The 14,084-nt window shown below is 34.3% G+C and overlaps 1 protein-coding gene across 1 annotated transcript; it reads right to left on the reverse strand.

The window, feature by feature from the left end:
* Positions 1–920: 920 nt before the first annotated feature.
* RSL24D1 (ribosomal L24 domain containing 1) lies at positions 921–12,609 on the reverse strand. Its single transcript, XM_044662368.1, has 6 exons — positions 12,506–12,609; positions 9,415–9,528; positions 5,553–5,625; positions 3,333–3,396; positions 2,244–2,329; positions 921–1,469 (listed from the first exon to the last, which is right to left on the reverse strand). The coding sequence occupies exons 1-6, from the start codon at positions 12,584–12,586 to the stop codon at positions 1,396–1,398; spliced, it is 492 nt and encodes a 163-aa protein (XP_044518303.1). The 5' UTR covers positions 12,587–12,609; the 3' UTR covers positions 921–1,395.
* Between the last annotated feature and the right edge of the window lie 1,475 nt (positions 12,610–14,084).

A 14,084-nucleotide genomic window follows, 5' to 3' on the forward strand; every position in this document is an offset into this window, starting at 1 on the left:
TTCTAATATGGTTGTGTTCTTCATAAACAAGCTTTGTTCCCAGGGGATTTGTTCATTGATGCATCATTATATTATTAACCAACATCATTAAAGATGGAATGCTAACCATGTGCTAAGCTTTGTGCACAGAAAAACTTGTTCTGCACTGGGCTAAATCTTCAGATCCATAGAAAACAACATCTTTAAATTTAAATAGTGAGTTGGCTTACACTATGTAGTGCCTTAAAAAGGCCACGATTCAAAAGCCATTAATGTATCAGTAATGTACTTTATGCTTATAAACCTTAAGAGATCCTGCCATCTTGGAGTCCATCTCTGAAGCCTAACTCATGGGAAGATAGATTTAGAGATGGAAAGGGACATTACAGGCCAGAGTCCAACCTTCTAAAAAAAGCCCTTCATGAATCCCAGTAATGCTAGTTTGTTCCCTATGTTGATTACTTCAAATTTCTCCTGAATATCTCTTATTTATACATAATAATTTTCATGCTGTCTCCATTAAACACCACATTCTAAATGAAACACTTTCTTAATTTCCCCTAATTGCTAGTGTCCTCCCTTCCAAACTACCAAACTCACTTGAATCTAATTACTTTGTACATATTTGCTTATTCTCTTTATGCATGTACTTATGATGTTATATATTATTATGTATTACTTGTTTGTTCTACTAGACTGTCAACTCCTTGAAAAAAGGGTATTGTTTCATTTTATGTATGTGTTCCCAGTGCCTACCACAATGCCTGGCATGTAGTAGGCCCTTAACAAATGCATGTTAACTAACTGGTCTCCCCCAATAAAAAGGTCTTTGAGGGCAGTTGCTGAAACACAGTAAGAGATTGATAAAGTATTCTGTATTCTGTATTCAACCTTTCTAACAAGAGAATAGCAAAACAAAATACTAAAACTTTTAACTGATAGTAAGTAGAGAAGATAATTTATAACCAATTACTGTACAAAATGTTAATTCAACAGGCATTACAGTTGTATTCTACTCCCATTACAATAAAGGGAGGATATTAAAAAGAAATGTTTTATTTTATACATCAATAACCTTAAAGCACAATATAATTATAGAATTTAGTAAATGTTGAAAGTCATTATCCAAATGATATGGCCATTTTGTTTCTATTTGCTTCTATAATTACAAATAGTACTTTCATAACTTACAAAAGAATGGCAAATTCAATGTAGCTTTAACCTTGAAATATACTCTTAACATCCTCATAATCTGATATTTTACAGATTACAACATGAAAAGAGATTTTTTTTAACCACCTCTCATTTTACTGAACTAATATGAAAAATAACTCAATAATGCACAAGAGTTTCAAGGCTCTGCAAGATACTTTCTGGAGAAATACAAAGTGAAGGTTTCAGAACATTGTGAAATGTCTAAGAATCATCTTCCATGTCCACATCCTGTTGCAATTTGAGCACCATTTTTTCTTCCAATTGTTTTCCTTTACCTAAAAAAAAAATTAAAAAAGCAGGGTCAAAAATCAACTTGTGACCTCAGAATTCATTATAGCATTCTCTACAGGATTTGTATATTTTAAGATGTTTTAACTATTTATAAAAAGTTCTGTCTCTATGTAGTCACCTGCTACCAGTCAGATATCACCATCTATCATTTTTAATTCTTATTATCTAGAAGTTGTTACTGTGAATTCAGGAGACTTCAAATCTCATGATACTAGACACTTTTATATAATGTGAAATAGGTAGGTCATTGACTAGACATTAGAAATCTTTTTATTATGCAAATGTTACCATTCAATATTTGTTATTACACAAGCTGATCTATACTAGGACTTAAGCATTCTAGATTCTAGTTTTAAAATAAATTTCACCTGTCTTTGTCCTCTACAAATTATTTTGGGTACAAATTTATATTAATTTACTTTGCCCAAACTAAGTGGCTTATGTAACAAACACATGTAACAAAAAGGAGCTACATAAACTCAAAAGACTATAGTTTAAATTATTACTCTTTGACCAAAAGCAGATAATGGGTATAAATTATATTTGTATGAATATCATCATTATTTTTAAGCCATCTTTTATGTAACAGTCTTTGTACAATAAACAGTCTTCAAGTATTATAAGGACATCAAATTCTTGTGCATCAAATCCCTTTATAAAAGTAAAAAGAACTTGATATATAACAACCTCCCCCTTAATTTATCTTTCCAATAAATCCAGTTTTTGCTTTAAAACGAGTACGTATGTACAGTGCTTACCTGCAAGAGGTGCCCGAATAAGGTGGATGTTTTGTTTGACTTCGTTGATGGCCTGAACTTTCTGTAGTTCTTTGCTCTTCTTTAACCTATGGTAGGAAATACAAGAGAGGATCACAACTTGGAATAATAATCTCTTTAAGATACAGTACTCATTATATAGTAGCCAAATTTTATAATCAAGCCAACCAACTCCAAATGGAAACATGTACTTAAAACACTGTTAAATACTAACTTGGACATTCCTAATGAGGAGAAACAGCAATGCTACTATGCTCAAGGCTTACTCTCCAACATTCGTCAGTCATTCCAGTACACATTGCCTGAAGATTTATTTAACTCCCAAACCAATGAGTAAAACCACTAATAGCAGTAACTGTTTCATCCTTTGATGAAATATACCCCTTTACATTTGGCTTAAAAAGCTTAGAACCACACTAAGATTTTTGGGATACCCTGTAAACTAGGTGCTCAATAAAAACTTGGTAATTAATCTATGTTGAATGAGCAGGTGAGCTATTAAAAATTACTCTTCCTGACAAGAATAGCATGAAAGGATTTCTACATTCTTTAATTACTATTACACTTATATATCTCAGGACTTTAGAAATCATTTTGTCAAGCAATCAGCAATTTATCAATTATTGTCTTCTTCTCTAATTATATGAGATAAGACTTGCAAGAAGCTTATAAATAGGGACTGTTTCCCCATTTCTTGTGAACCTGCTGGAGGATCTAAGCACAACAACAACTCCTTCAATTCATGGAATGAATAACACTCAAATATCAGATAAATTTTTTTCCTATGATGAGACAGACTTTCTAAACAACACAATTCAGGGAATTTCTGCAGCTATTATTTCCCAGTAACAGTTTAATATACTTGAAATGATCACTCGAAAACACGCTGTTTACACAAAACATCATTAAGTTGCTATTAATACCATAAGAGCAATATTAAACATGGGTAATTAGTCAAATGTCACAAAAGGATTTCAAGGAATTAAAAAAAATAGGATATAAAGTATTAACAATGTTCATGAGGACAATGTTATATAAGGTACACTTGTTACTTTATTCAAATATTCCCACCTGTTCATTATAAATTTAGCTTGACGTTTTTGTTTGATCTCTTCTACTCTCTTCATGGCATCAACTGCAAGGAAAAAAAATAAAAAGACATTTACAAAACTCTGCCATAAGGATGTGTTTTCAACCCCTATAATTCAATTGCATGTCTCTTAATATAAGCTTTTTGATTACTCCTTCATTATCCTAAGTCCCTAATTTAGAAAGCATTGAAAATGAAATAATAAATTCAAACATCACTACTACAAAAAAATGAGAATAGTGTGAACATGTTACATGTTTTTGATTAATTATTCTTTGTTATCTCATCTTTTCATAAATACCACTTCTTTATAATTTTTTAAGAACCTCAAAGGTTCTTCAGATTTGATCTTAAAATAGTACTGTAACAAGGAGATGATACACTATAGCTGCAAAATATGTGAAGGCTTAAGGATGGGTGGTAAAGAATTTGCTTTACCAACTAATGATATCAGGAAAACAAAGGTGAAAGGGAATGGATAAAATATATTAATGAATAAAAGATATAAAATATTTATCTCTGCAATAGAATGTGCTTAGCTTAAACTTGCTTCTCAATGGCACTTTGAATGCTATTTAATGGCACTATTAAAAAAAATCTAAGTTATAAAGCACGTAAAAAAACAAAACTAGAGTTACTGGCCCCAAGAAGCAGTAAGAAAATACTGCAAGGATGAACACTCTGATTCCGAAACCTTGCAATCAAATTTTATGTGGTTCAATGAAAAGTGTGATGAGCCAGTTAACTTCAGAAGTCCCAGATTCTTGGGTTAGCTCTTCATATGATTGCAGGTAAGTCACCACACCTCAGTGAGCCACAATGATCTCTTCTGCAAAATGATTCTATCTACTCTATCTCCAAAAGATAATATGAGGACCAAACAACAAAAACAGAATGGGTGGAAAAGTTAGCTTTAAGTATATAGAATATATGTGTATCACCACTTAGAAGTACTGGTCAAAATAAAAGCATTAACAAATGGGAAGAATTCATGCTGCTACAAAATTCCTGAATCCAAGATCCAAAGGAAGAAATAAAAAGTCCTGCTATAGCAATGAACCAGAACTCAAACTACTTGAAACCCATTTTGGACTTGATGCTGAAAAAAAGTGCTTTCAAATATTGCTGCATGACTGGTCAAAGAATGCTATCTGAAACTGTGAAAAGCACACCCCTCTCCTGAAACATGACATCCAGCAGGATATTTGCAAAGGATATCCTATAACTTCTCTTATTTTTCATTTGTGAAAGAAACTGGCTTTTGTTTGGAAATAAACCAAAAAGTAAATTAAAATTTGAAAGGTTACAGAAGCTTATATCAACATAGACAAAGTTTTCAATTTTCTGAAGTAATAATAACGACTAACATTTAAACAGAGCTTTTAGATTTGCTAAGAACTTTTAAGAAATCATTTTATTTGATCTTCATAATAACCCTGTGATATAGGTGCTTTTATCATCCCCATTTTTTTGATGAGGAGAGTAAAGCAAAAAAGATAAGTGACTTGTCCAAGGTCACAAAGTTAACAGGTATCTGAAGCTGTATTAGAACTCAAGCCTTAAAAAATAAACAAATCAATCAATTAATTAATTAATTAACTAGAAAAATTAAATAAAAATTTTTTTTAAATTTTAAAAAATTTTTAAAGAAGAACTGAAGCCTTCCTGACCCAAGACCAGCACTCTATCTACTGGACCAACTAGCTATCTTGAAGTATGTGAAGATAATAAAAATGAAGCACAGAAAACTGCTGACAAAGACAACTCAAAATATAAGATCAATCAGACCAAGTTCCCTGTGGCTAAAGTTGCAGTTAGCAAATCCAGAATTTTTCTCTGCCTTCCTTCCTCCACACCCCCAATCTCATCTTCTGTAAATGACTTTTTCAAGTAAACACTTGCCACTATGAAAGCAACAAGTCCAAAATAATTTCCTTTATTATGCAAGGATTTTCAATGTTTTTATGGATACCTTCTTGGATCTTCAAATGAAAATCTTGAATTCTTGGAAAGGGGCCCTAGGGAAGTCCTCCCAGGACTATGGATGTGGAATGTTCACATGTTAACAATCCCCACCAAAAATACCCATACAATAAAGGGTCACAATTGGAAACTGTTTAATTTTACGACCTGACAAATCAAGACCTATGACTTATGAACAGGGAACTCCTACTCTACATCAATATTTTCTTGTACATTACCTGTTTTATTCCATAGTTCTCTCTGATATTTAACAGGTTCATTTCTACGTTTTTCAAATTCAAATGAATTATCCTATATAAAAAAAAATTAAAAAAAGATTGTTCATTTATGAAACTGATACAAAGTTTATTTTTAACAAAGTTAAAATAGCCCCATTTTACAAACAATTCAAAATACATCAAACCAAACATATTCATTTCTTATTACATAACAACCCCAGTAAAAACATTTTTATTCATTCATTCAACTATTTATGAGACACCACATTAGACATTGTGGAAATTAAAAAAAAAAAAAAAAAGCCATACTCTCTGCCCAAAGCACTTGGGGAATAAGAGCAATAAGACATACATAATTGAAAAGAATACAAAATAGAAGTGGAAGAACAAAGATAACAGAATAGGAGTTGAAGAATATTTGTAGGATACTTTTGTAAAAGGTAGAATTTGAGCCAGATCTTAAAGGATAGATAGGAAAATGAATTTAGAGGACTCAGTCTAGAAAGATAGAGGGAAGGTAATAGTAAAGAGAGTAAGCATGAATAGAAGTATAAAAGCAGGAAAGGAAGCAGCAGGCATATCTTCCAAATCTAATCTTCAACAAGAAGCCTTTTTCCATCCTTTTTTGATATTTGTGCTTTCTGAGACTACCTCAAATTTATCCTGTATCTATCTTATATGTCCATAATTTTTTACATGCTGTCTCTCCCATTAGAATATGAGCCTTTCTTTTGATCCCCGGGACTTAGCAAAATTACTGGCACACAGGATACAATAAATGCTTATTTACTTGCTAACTTTAATTAAAGTCTAAAAAACACAAAAGGGAATGGAAGATAATGCTGGGAAGTTAGTCTGGGCAAAATTGAAGGGGTCTTAAATAGCAAAATAAAAAATTTAAGACTTTACATGACAGCAAGTGGGAAGTCCAATAACAAAAGTTACTTTTTGCAGAGAGAGGTAATGGAATCAAAGCTGTATTTAAGAAAATTAATCTGATTTAGTGTACTTGGAAACTGAGGCTCTATCGTCACAATATCGGCAGTGAATAGCAAAATATCAATTCGAATAAATTACTGTCCTAATTTTGCATCATATAATGACATTTAATGTAAATTCCACTTGCAGGCTTATTAATGGCAATACTATGTTTTAAGAGACAAGATTTTTTTCTGCTTAAGGAGCCAAGGCTTCTAGGAATCTACAGGCATGTGAGACCACAGATACACATAGCCTCTCTCTCAAATCAAGATTATCAGTGCAATCACTCACTTGAACCTACAATTTCTACATCCCAGTTAGCTATTATTTCTGGACACCTATAAGCCAATCATTCCAGTGATTTTATGATAGTTGTATGACTTTTTTTCCACATAAAAGAACTATGCAATCACTGAAGTTAAAATAAAGTAAGATCACTGAAATTTTCCTAATGAAATAGCAAGACCTGTGCTATTACTTTTAAAACACTACAGGAAAAAAAACTCAACTGGCAAATTAGTATAACTTGAGTTTTGACTTTAGCTGTGACTTTGAGAGTAGCTTTCTGTTTGATCTGAGTCAATTTCTAAAGTATTACTAAAAGGGAGGTAGCATGCACTTGACAGAAGTCTCCAGCTAGCGAGTAAACAGACAGTAATTGTGAGAAGGTAGATGTCAGATCATAAGCTCTCTGGAGAACAAAAATTTATAAATTCTAATTTTCATACCATACAAATGCCTTTCTCCAAAGAAAATTTTCCCATTAATTTTCAATGGAAGAATTGGCCAATGGGGGAATCTGTTTTGCTTGACCAAGCATATTTGTTATGAGTTTTCTTTTGCCTTTTTAAAAAATTGTTCCATTTAAGGAAGAGGATGGAAATAGGTAAGTGGGAGAGAAAATAAATGCCTAATAATTTGAAAAATAATAAAACTAAAATTTTAATTGTTGCTATAATAAGGTGCTTTTCCCAGAAAAGTCCTACAGATTGTTTTCAACTATTTTTAATTTCTTTGATTCTAAAAAAATGACTAATCCTTGATAAGGAACAGCCTCAACTGGGAAGGTTAATGTTACAATTAAAATACTCAGTTTAAAAAAAAAAAAAAACTATAAAATACTGCTGTTGTTCCATTCCAGAGGCCAGGCTGAACAGATATGAACATTCTTCCTTTAATTAAGACAGCTGACAAAGAGGGGGAAAAAAAAGCAATTTACAGAAGACTACCCATCATAAGTATGGTGATGGCAATAAAGAGCTGCCCAGAAAATAAGCAAACTGTGCCCCAGAGGAAAAGAACAAAGGGGCATGGTTAAGGTTAAGAATTGACTGAATTTAGTTTTTAGTCCTGGCTCTGTCTTTATGTTCTTGTTTCTTTAGGTGGTCAAATAATTTTTTTTTCCTAAGTATTTTATTCTTAAATCTTTAGATATTATATCATGCTTTACTACCTAATTATGTCCTTAAGATATTTTTTAAACTTTGTTTTAAAATGAGAGCCTGTTCATTAAGTGAAACTTTATAACAATCAACTTGTCCAGTTAAAATGAGCATTTATAAAGTATTCTGAGGTTTGCAAAACATTTGACATATATTATTTCATTTGTGGGTAAATAATATTACTTTACAGAATTTAGGAAAGTAAAATGAACAACTAAAGAAGGGTTCTATTCTAACAGGTTCTCACTTCAATCACATAAAAATTACCCTCTTAAGGAAGTTCTGAGGTGTGAAACAGACAACTGCATAAATCTACTTCAATGACTTAATTCAAGTAATAATTTTGGGGCACAAACTCAACTTAAGAATAGATGGGGGGAGGGGAACCCCCACTGGATAACTCAGTGGATTAAGAGCCAAACCTAGAAATGGGAGGTCCTAAGTCCAAACCTGGCCTCAGATACTTCCTAGCTGTGTGACCCTGGACAAGTCATTTAAACCCCATTGCCCAGCCCTTACTGCTCTTCTGCCTTGGAACCAATACACAGTATTGATTCTAAGTTCAAAGGTAGGGTTAAAAAAAAAAAAAAAAAAGAATAGATCACAGGCCAGCTAGGTAGTTCAGTAGATAGCTGGCCAGACCTAGAGTTGGAAAGAACTGGGTTTAAATCTAACCTTAAGATACTTCCTGCTGTGTGACCCTGAGCAAGTCACTTAAACTTAGTTGCTTAGCCCTTACCTTTCTTTTGCTTTAGAACCAATACTTAGTATTGATTCTAAGACAAAAGGTAATGGTTTTGTTTTTTTTTAAATAAAAAAGATGAACAGATCAGAATTTAAATGCAGAATCAGCTTGGGTTGTTTTTTTTTATTTGTTCAACAGGGGACTGTCCAATATGCCACTTACTGAACTTACTGACCTAGAAAAATTCAGCCCTAGGTCTTAATTTACTTAGCTCTCTGGATCCCTCCAATAATTAGCGATAAAAACAGCAATGTTCTTCACCAGCTCTAATTAGAATAGTATGAGTTACCATGGGTGGACCCAAAACTCCTAAAAGATCATTTAGTTCAGTATTATTCCTTCTTGTAAACAATTTCCTAAAATGCAATTTATCTATCACCAAATCTTGAATTGGAAAAACTGTCTACACCAAACTGAATTATCCATGCCACAGTCCCCCTCTATTTTTGTAATGGTAAGAGATGTGAATTTTTTTTATGCCTAAATATAGCAGAGTATTCCTATATTCTAATTTGGCAGTTTTTATTTTTCCTATTAGGTTCTACAGAATTATAGTATTTAACAACAGAGAATTACAGATTATCTAGAAAATCAATAAATGAAGTCATCTGAAGATCAACTTTATCACATATTGCTAAAATAAAAATCAAAGTTTTAAAAAATATCCAGCCTACTTCAAGTTCATTGTACTCACCACTGTAAGTTCTTTACCAGCTGCCTTTCTAAAGGCTTTAGTCCATCTGACCTTCCGAGGATTGCGCTTCTTTTTAAAGTTTTTATGGCATTTAGACTTGCAAAATCTGAAAACCTGAAGGAAAAATAAAAACAAAACCAAATAAATTGACATTAAGGCTTCTCCTGAAACAAAATGCAACTGTGCCAAGTCAAAAGCACCATAAGCTGTGAAACAACTGCTATGCACTGTTATTTCCTGTCACCCAATTCATTTTATTTTATTCTTAATTTAAAACCCTTACCTTCCATCTTGGAATCAATACTATGCATTGGTTCCCAGGCAGAAGAGTGGTAAGGGCTAGGCAATGGGGGTTAAGTGACTTGCCCAGGGTCACACAGTTAGGAAGTGTCTGAGGTCAAATTTGAACCCAGGACCTCCCATCTCTGGACCTGACTCTCAATCCACTGAGCCACTGAGCTGCCCCCACCCACTTCATTTTAAAATCAATGAGGGACTACATATAATACTTGTCTCTCAGAAAAAAAAAGAAAGAAAAAAAGGAAATAGCCTATTGAAAAAATAGAAATATGATGAAAAGATGCACTAGCTCATTTTTAGAGATTTAAGGAACACTAAATTCCCCAAATTAGTAAACTGGAATGAGAAAGATTTTAAGTAAAGTTGGCAAGGTTAATTTCTAATCAACCTTTATTCTCAAGAATCTTTGTGTACTTCAAATGTCTTTAAGAGAAAGGAAAAAAAAAGAACAATTAAATGCTAGGCTAATGGACTATTTTTCTTGATTTTTTTACACCGATTCATGCTTAAAGTGAAAACTCACTTAAGTATGTTTCATCTTAGCAAAAAAGCTGAATAAAATTTAAAACTAGCTCACTTTAGTACTGCTATTTTGATAAAGGAGAGGCATCATGAAATGATGTGAGTGAGAATGTGAAAGTGAATGAGAATCAGACTCAGGATTCAACTCCCATCCCTGGCACCCTAGCACATATTATCTGTGTGACCTCTGACAAATCATGTAATCTCTTCATGTTCCAGAGTTAATTGTCCCAGACTAAACTGGAGAACAAAAGCTAAATTGTATTGGAGGAAGTTACCCCCTATAAAGATGAAATCACAAGTCTTGCTACAAAAAGTTATTTAAATTTTAAAATTACCTATTCACAAATATGACTAGAAATAAACAAAATTCTTTATTGGTCTCTTAATAATCTTATTAATATTTCAATATTTGAACATAGCCCAATACCTCCCACAACTTTGTGATGCTTCAATGAGCTATTAAAATCATTTATTCAATCTTATGTGTCTCAAATGTAATTTGCATTACATTCTGGAGAAATAATGCCAGAAAAAAAATTTTTTTTAACCTTTATCTTCTGTCATAGATATTTTTGTTCCCAGCAGAACATTAAGGGCTAGGCAATTAAGGTTAAGTGATCTGCCCAAGGTCACATAGCTAGGAAGTGTCTGGGGCTAGATCTGAATCTTGGACCTACTGTCTCCAGGTTTGGCTCTCTATCAACTTTCACCTAGCTACCCCAGAAATTTTTTAGGTGTACTTAAGTTTTGTGTAGTGTTGTTTATTGTACATTACTGAGGATGATTCATAAGAGAATAGATTAGTGGGCAAACAAGTAATCAAGTAATAGTTTGAACTGCTGAATTCAAAAGTATCTAGAAGACACATGAATAGATGACATCAACAATCATATCTCTACAGCATTAATACAGAACCTTGTGAACTTACAGCAAATATTCCCTAATCTTTGAGAATCCTATGAAAACAATAAGTATATCGGATTTTCATTCTGCAGAAAGAAAAGTATATAAAATGTCAAAATAGAAAATTTGCCTGAGTTCTCTATATCAATCAATAAACATTTACTGGCCCTACTAAGTACTAGGTATTGTGCTTGGTACTAGGGATACAAAGAGAGACAAAAAACAATCCTGAGTTCAAGGAGTTTACAATCTAATGCAGGGCACAACATGCAAATAAAGATATACAAAATAGGCTATAGAGAGATAAACAGTAGTAAATGATATAACAGAGGAAACACACTAGAATTAGGAAGGATTCCAGTAAAAGATGGGCTTTTAGAAGGGACTTAAAAGAAGCCAAAGTCAGTATGGGAGAGGCTCCTCTCCCTCCTGTTCCATCCAGAGGGGACCTGGCCAAGGATCACCCAAGAGGGATTCAGGAAGCCCCTTTTACCCCTGAAACTGCCATGACCTAACTGTGACTGTGAATCATTAGAGAAATACTCCATATGTGTTCTCTTCCCTCTTTCCCTCACCACTCCCTAACTCTACAAGCTCCTGTGGACTTTTTTGTCTGGGAAAAATAGTGGGAAAGTATTCTAGACATGCCCTAAGCTGAAAAATGAGTGTCTTGTTCGTGGATCCAGGGAGTAAGACATAAGAAGTAGTAGGAGGGACTAGGTTATGAAGAGCTTTGAATGCTAAAAAGAACATTTTCTTATTTGATGTACCTGAGGCAACAGGGAGTCAGTGGAGTTTCCTGAGCTCATGAGATCGGACCTGAACTTTAGGAAAATCACTTCAGTGGCTAAATAGAGGACATAGACCCATTCTTAGAATGTTGCCAAATAGTTGAAAGAAATGCTAAGTTTTCGTTAGAAGTTGGTGAAAATAAAGATGTTTGGGGTTTTTTTTTTTTTTTTCCCATTTGAGACCAAGGAACCTCTGAAATCTACCCACGGACTTCATCTTAATATAAACATGTTTAGGGGCACGTCAGAAAGACTCCTCCAGAAACTGAGCACAGCCAGGGAGGGGGGTCCCTGGACCTGACCACAGACGCTCAACACACCCGAAAGCAATCCATTGACTACCAGTAGCAGGCCAGCACCCAACCCCCTACACAAGACAAGGGTCCCAACAGATCGGAAACAATCCAAAACACTAAGGCAAGTAACCCTTTAAAGTGCGCAGTCACGTGTCAGCGGTACCGCAGGGTAGTTCGGAAAGGCCAGGGGCGCGCGCCAGACCCGACCCGCGATCATTCCGAAGAGCCACGCTTAACACCTCCTCTAACCCCTTCACCCATCGTGTGCAGCCTCACCTTACAGTCATTGCGGACAAACATCATGCCGTGTCCCGGGTACACCGGCCCGGAACAGAAATAACACTTCTCGATACGCATCTTGAAGTCGGGCAGCCACCTTTCCTAAGGATCAGGGTGCTTAAGAGGAAGTGACGTTACAGAATTTCCGGAAATACGTTTCTTCTCCCGTGATTTCTAGGACAGCGCGACAGGAGCAAAGCGCGCCGTCTGGCGCCATCTTGTGGGCATTGCTGAGGGCAACAATTGGTGGGAAATCTCCAGCGCTGTGCCCCCTGGTGGGAACCACGAAAAGTTCAACGGACCTGGAAAGTATGAATGGTAGTTCTGTTCTGTCCTGTCCTGTTGGACTCTTCGTGACTCCAGGTGGGGTTGTCTTGGAAAAATACTGGAACAGTTTGCCATTTCCTTCTACAGCCCATTTTTCAGATGCAGCAACTGAGGCAAAAAGGGTAATGTGACTTGCCCAGACTCACATAGCTAGTAAGTGTCTGAGGCTGAATTTGCCACCTAACTGCCTGGCTCCCAGGAATTCTAGAGATCATAGATCTAGAGTAGATAAGAGACCTCAAAGATCATGTCCAATTCCAGCCTTTTAGAAGTGAGAAAATTGCGCCCACAGATTATTGATTTAGATTTGGAAAAAATGATAGGATACTCCCTTTCTTCTCCTTCCCTTTCCCAGGATCTATCCATCCTATATGATAAATAACATTTTTGTGACAAAAAAAGAGGACAAAAATCAGCAAAATTGATGGATATATAAAAAAATAGCACATGGATGTCACACCTCTAAAAGGAAAGTGTCTTCTTGTATTTTTTTTGGAACTATGCTTATTCTTTGTAATTTTGGGACATCTACGTTTGATTTGGGAGTGTAGTCTTTCTGTTTACACTGCTGTGATCATTATGTATGTTATTTTCTTGGATCTACTTCATTCTGCATCAGTTTATATAGATCTTTCCCTACTATCTGTCACATGAATTATTTCTTACAGCACAATAACATTCCACTATATTCATGAACCTCAATTTGTTGAGCCATTCCCCAGCTTATGAGCATCTACTCATCTCATTTTTTTGCACACACATATGGCTGCTATAATTAATTTGGTCTATATGGGGACTTTCTTCTTATCAACTGGGACATAAGCACATTAGAGAAATCTCTGTGTCAAATTATGGACATTTTAGACACTTTATTTGCATAATTTCAAATTGATTTCTAAAATAGTTGTACTGCTTCACAGTTCCAACAACAATGCATTACTGTGCCTGTCTTTCTATAAACCCTCCAATAGTTGTGATTTCCATATTTATTCATTTTTGCCAATTTTTCCCAAATGAAGTGAAACCTCCAATCTGTTTTGATTTTCATTTATCTTATTATTAGTGATTTAGAGCATTTTTCATATAGCTAGTAGATTGCAATTATTGTAGGAACTGCTTGTTCATATCCTTTATCAATTTATTTCCAAGGAATGGTTTTTGGTCATATATGTGTATATAACATGTATGTATATATAAACATGCATTAATTACGGATACCAATTTGAAACAAGAGAAATTGCTATTCCAA

The sequence above is a fragment of the Gracilinanus agilis genome, chromosome 2 (assembly GCF_016433145.1).
Source record: "Gracilinanus agilis isolate LMUSP501 chromosome 2, AgileGrace, whole genome shotgun sequence".
Classification (NCBI taxonomy): Eukaryota; Metazoa; Chordata; class Mammalia; order Didelphimorphia; family Didelphidae; genus Gracilinanus; species Gracilinanus agilis.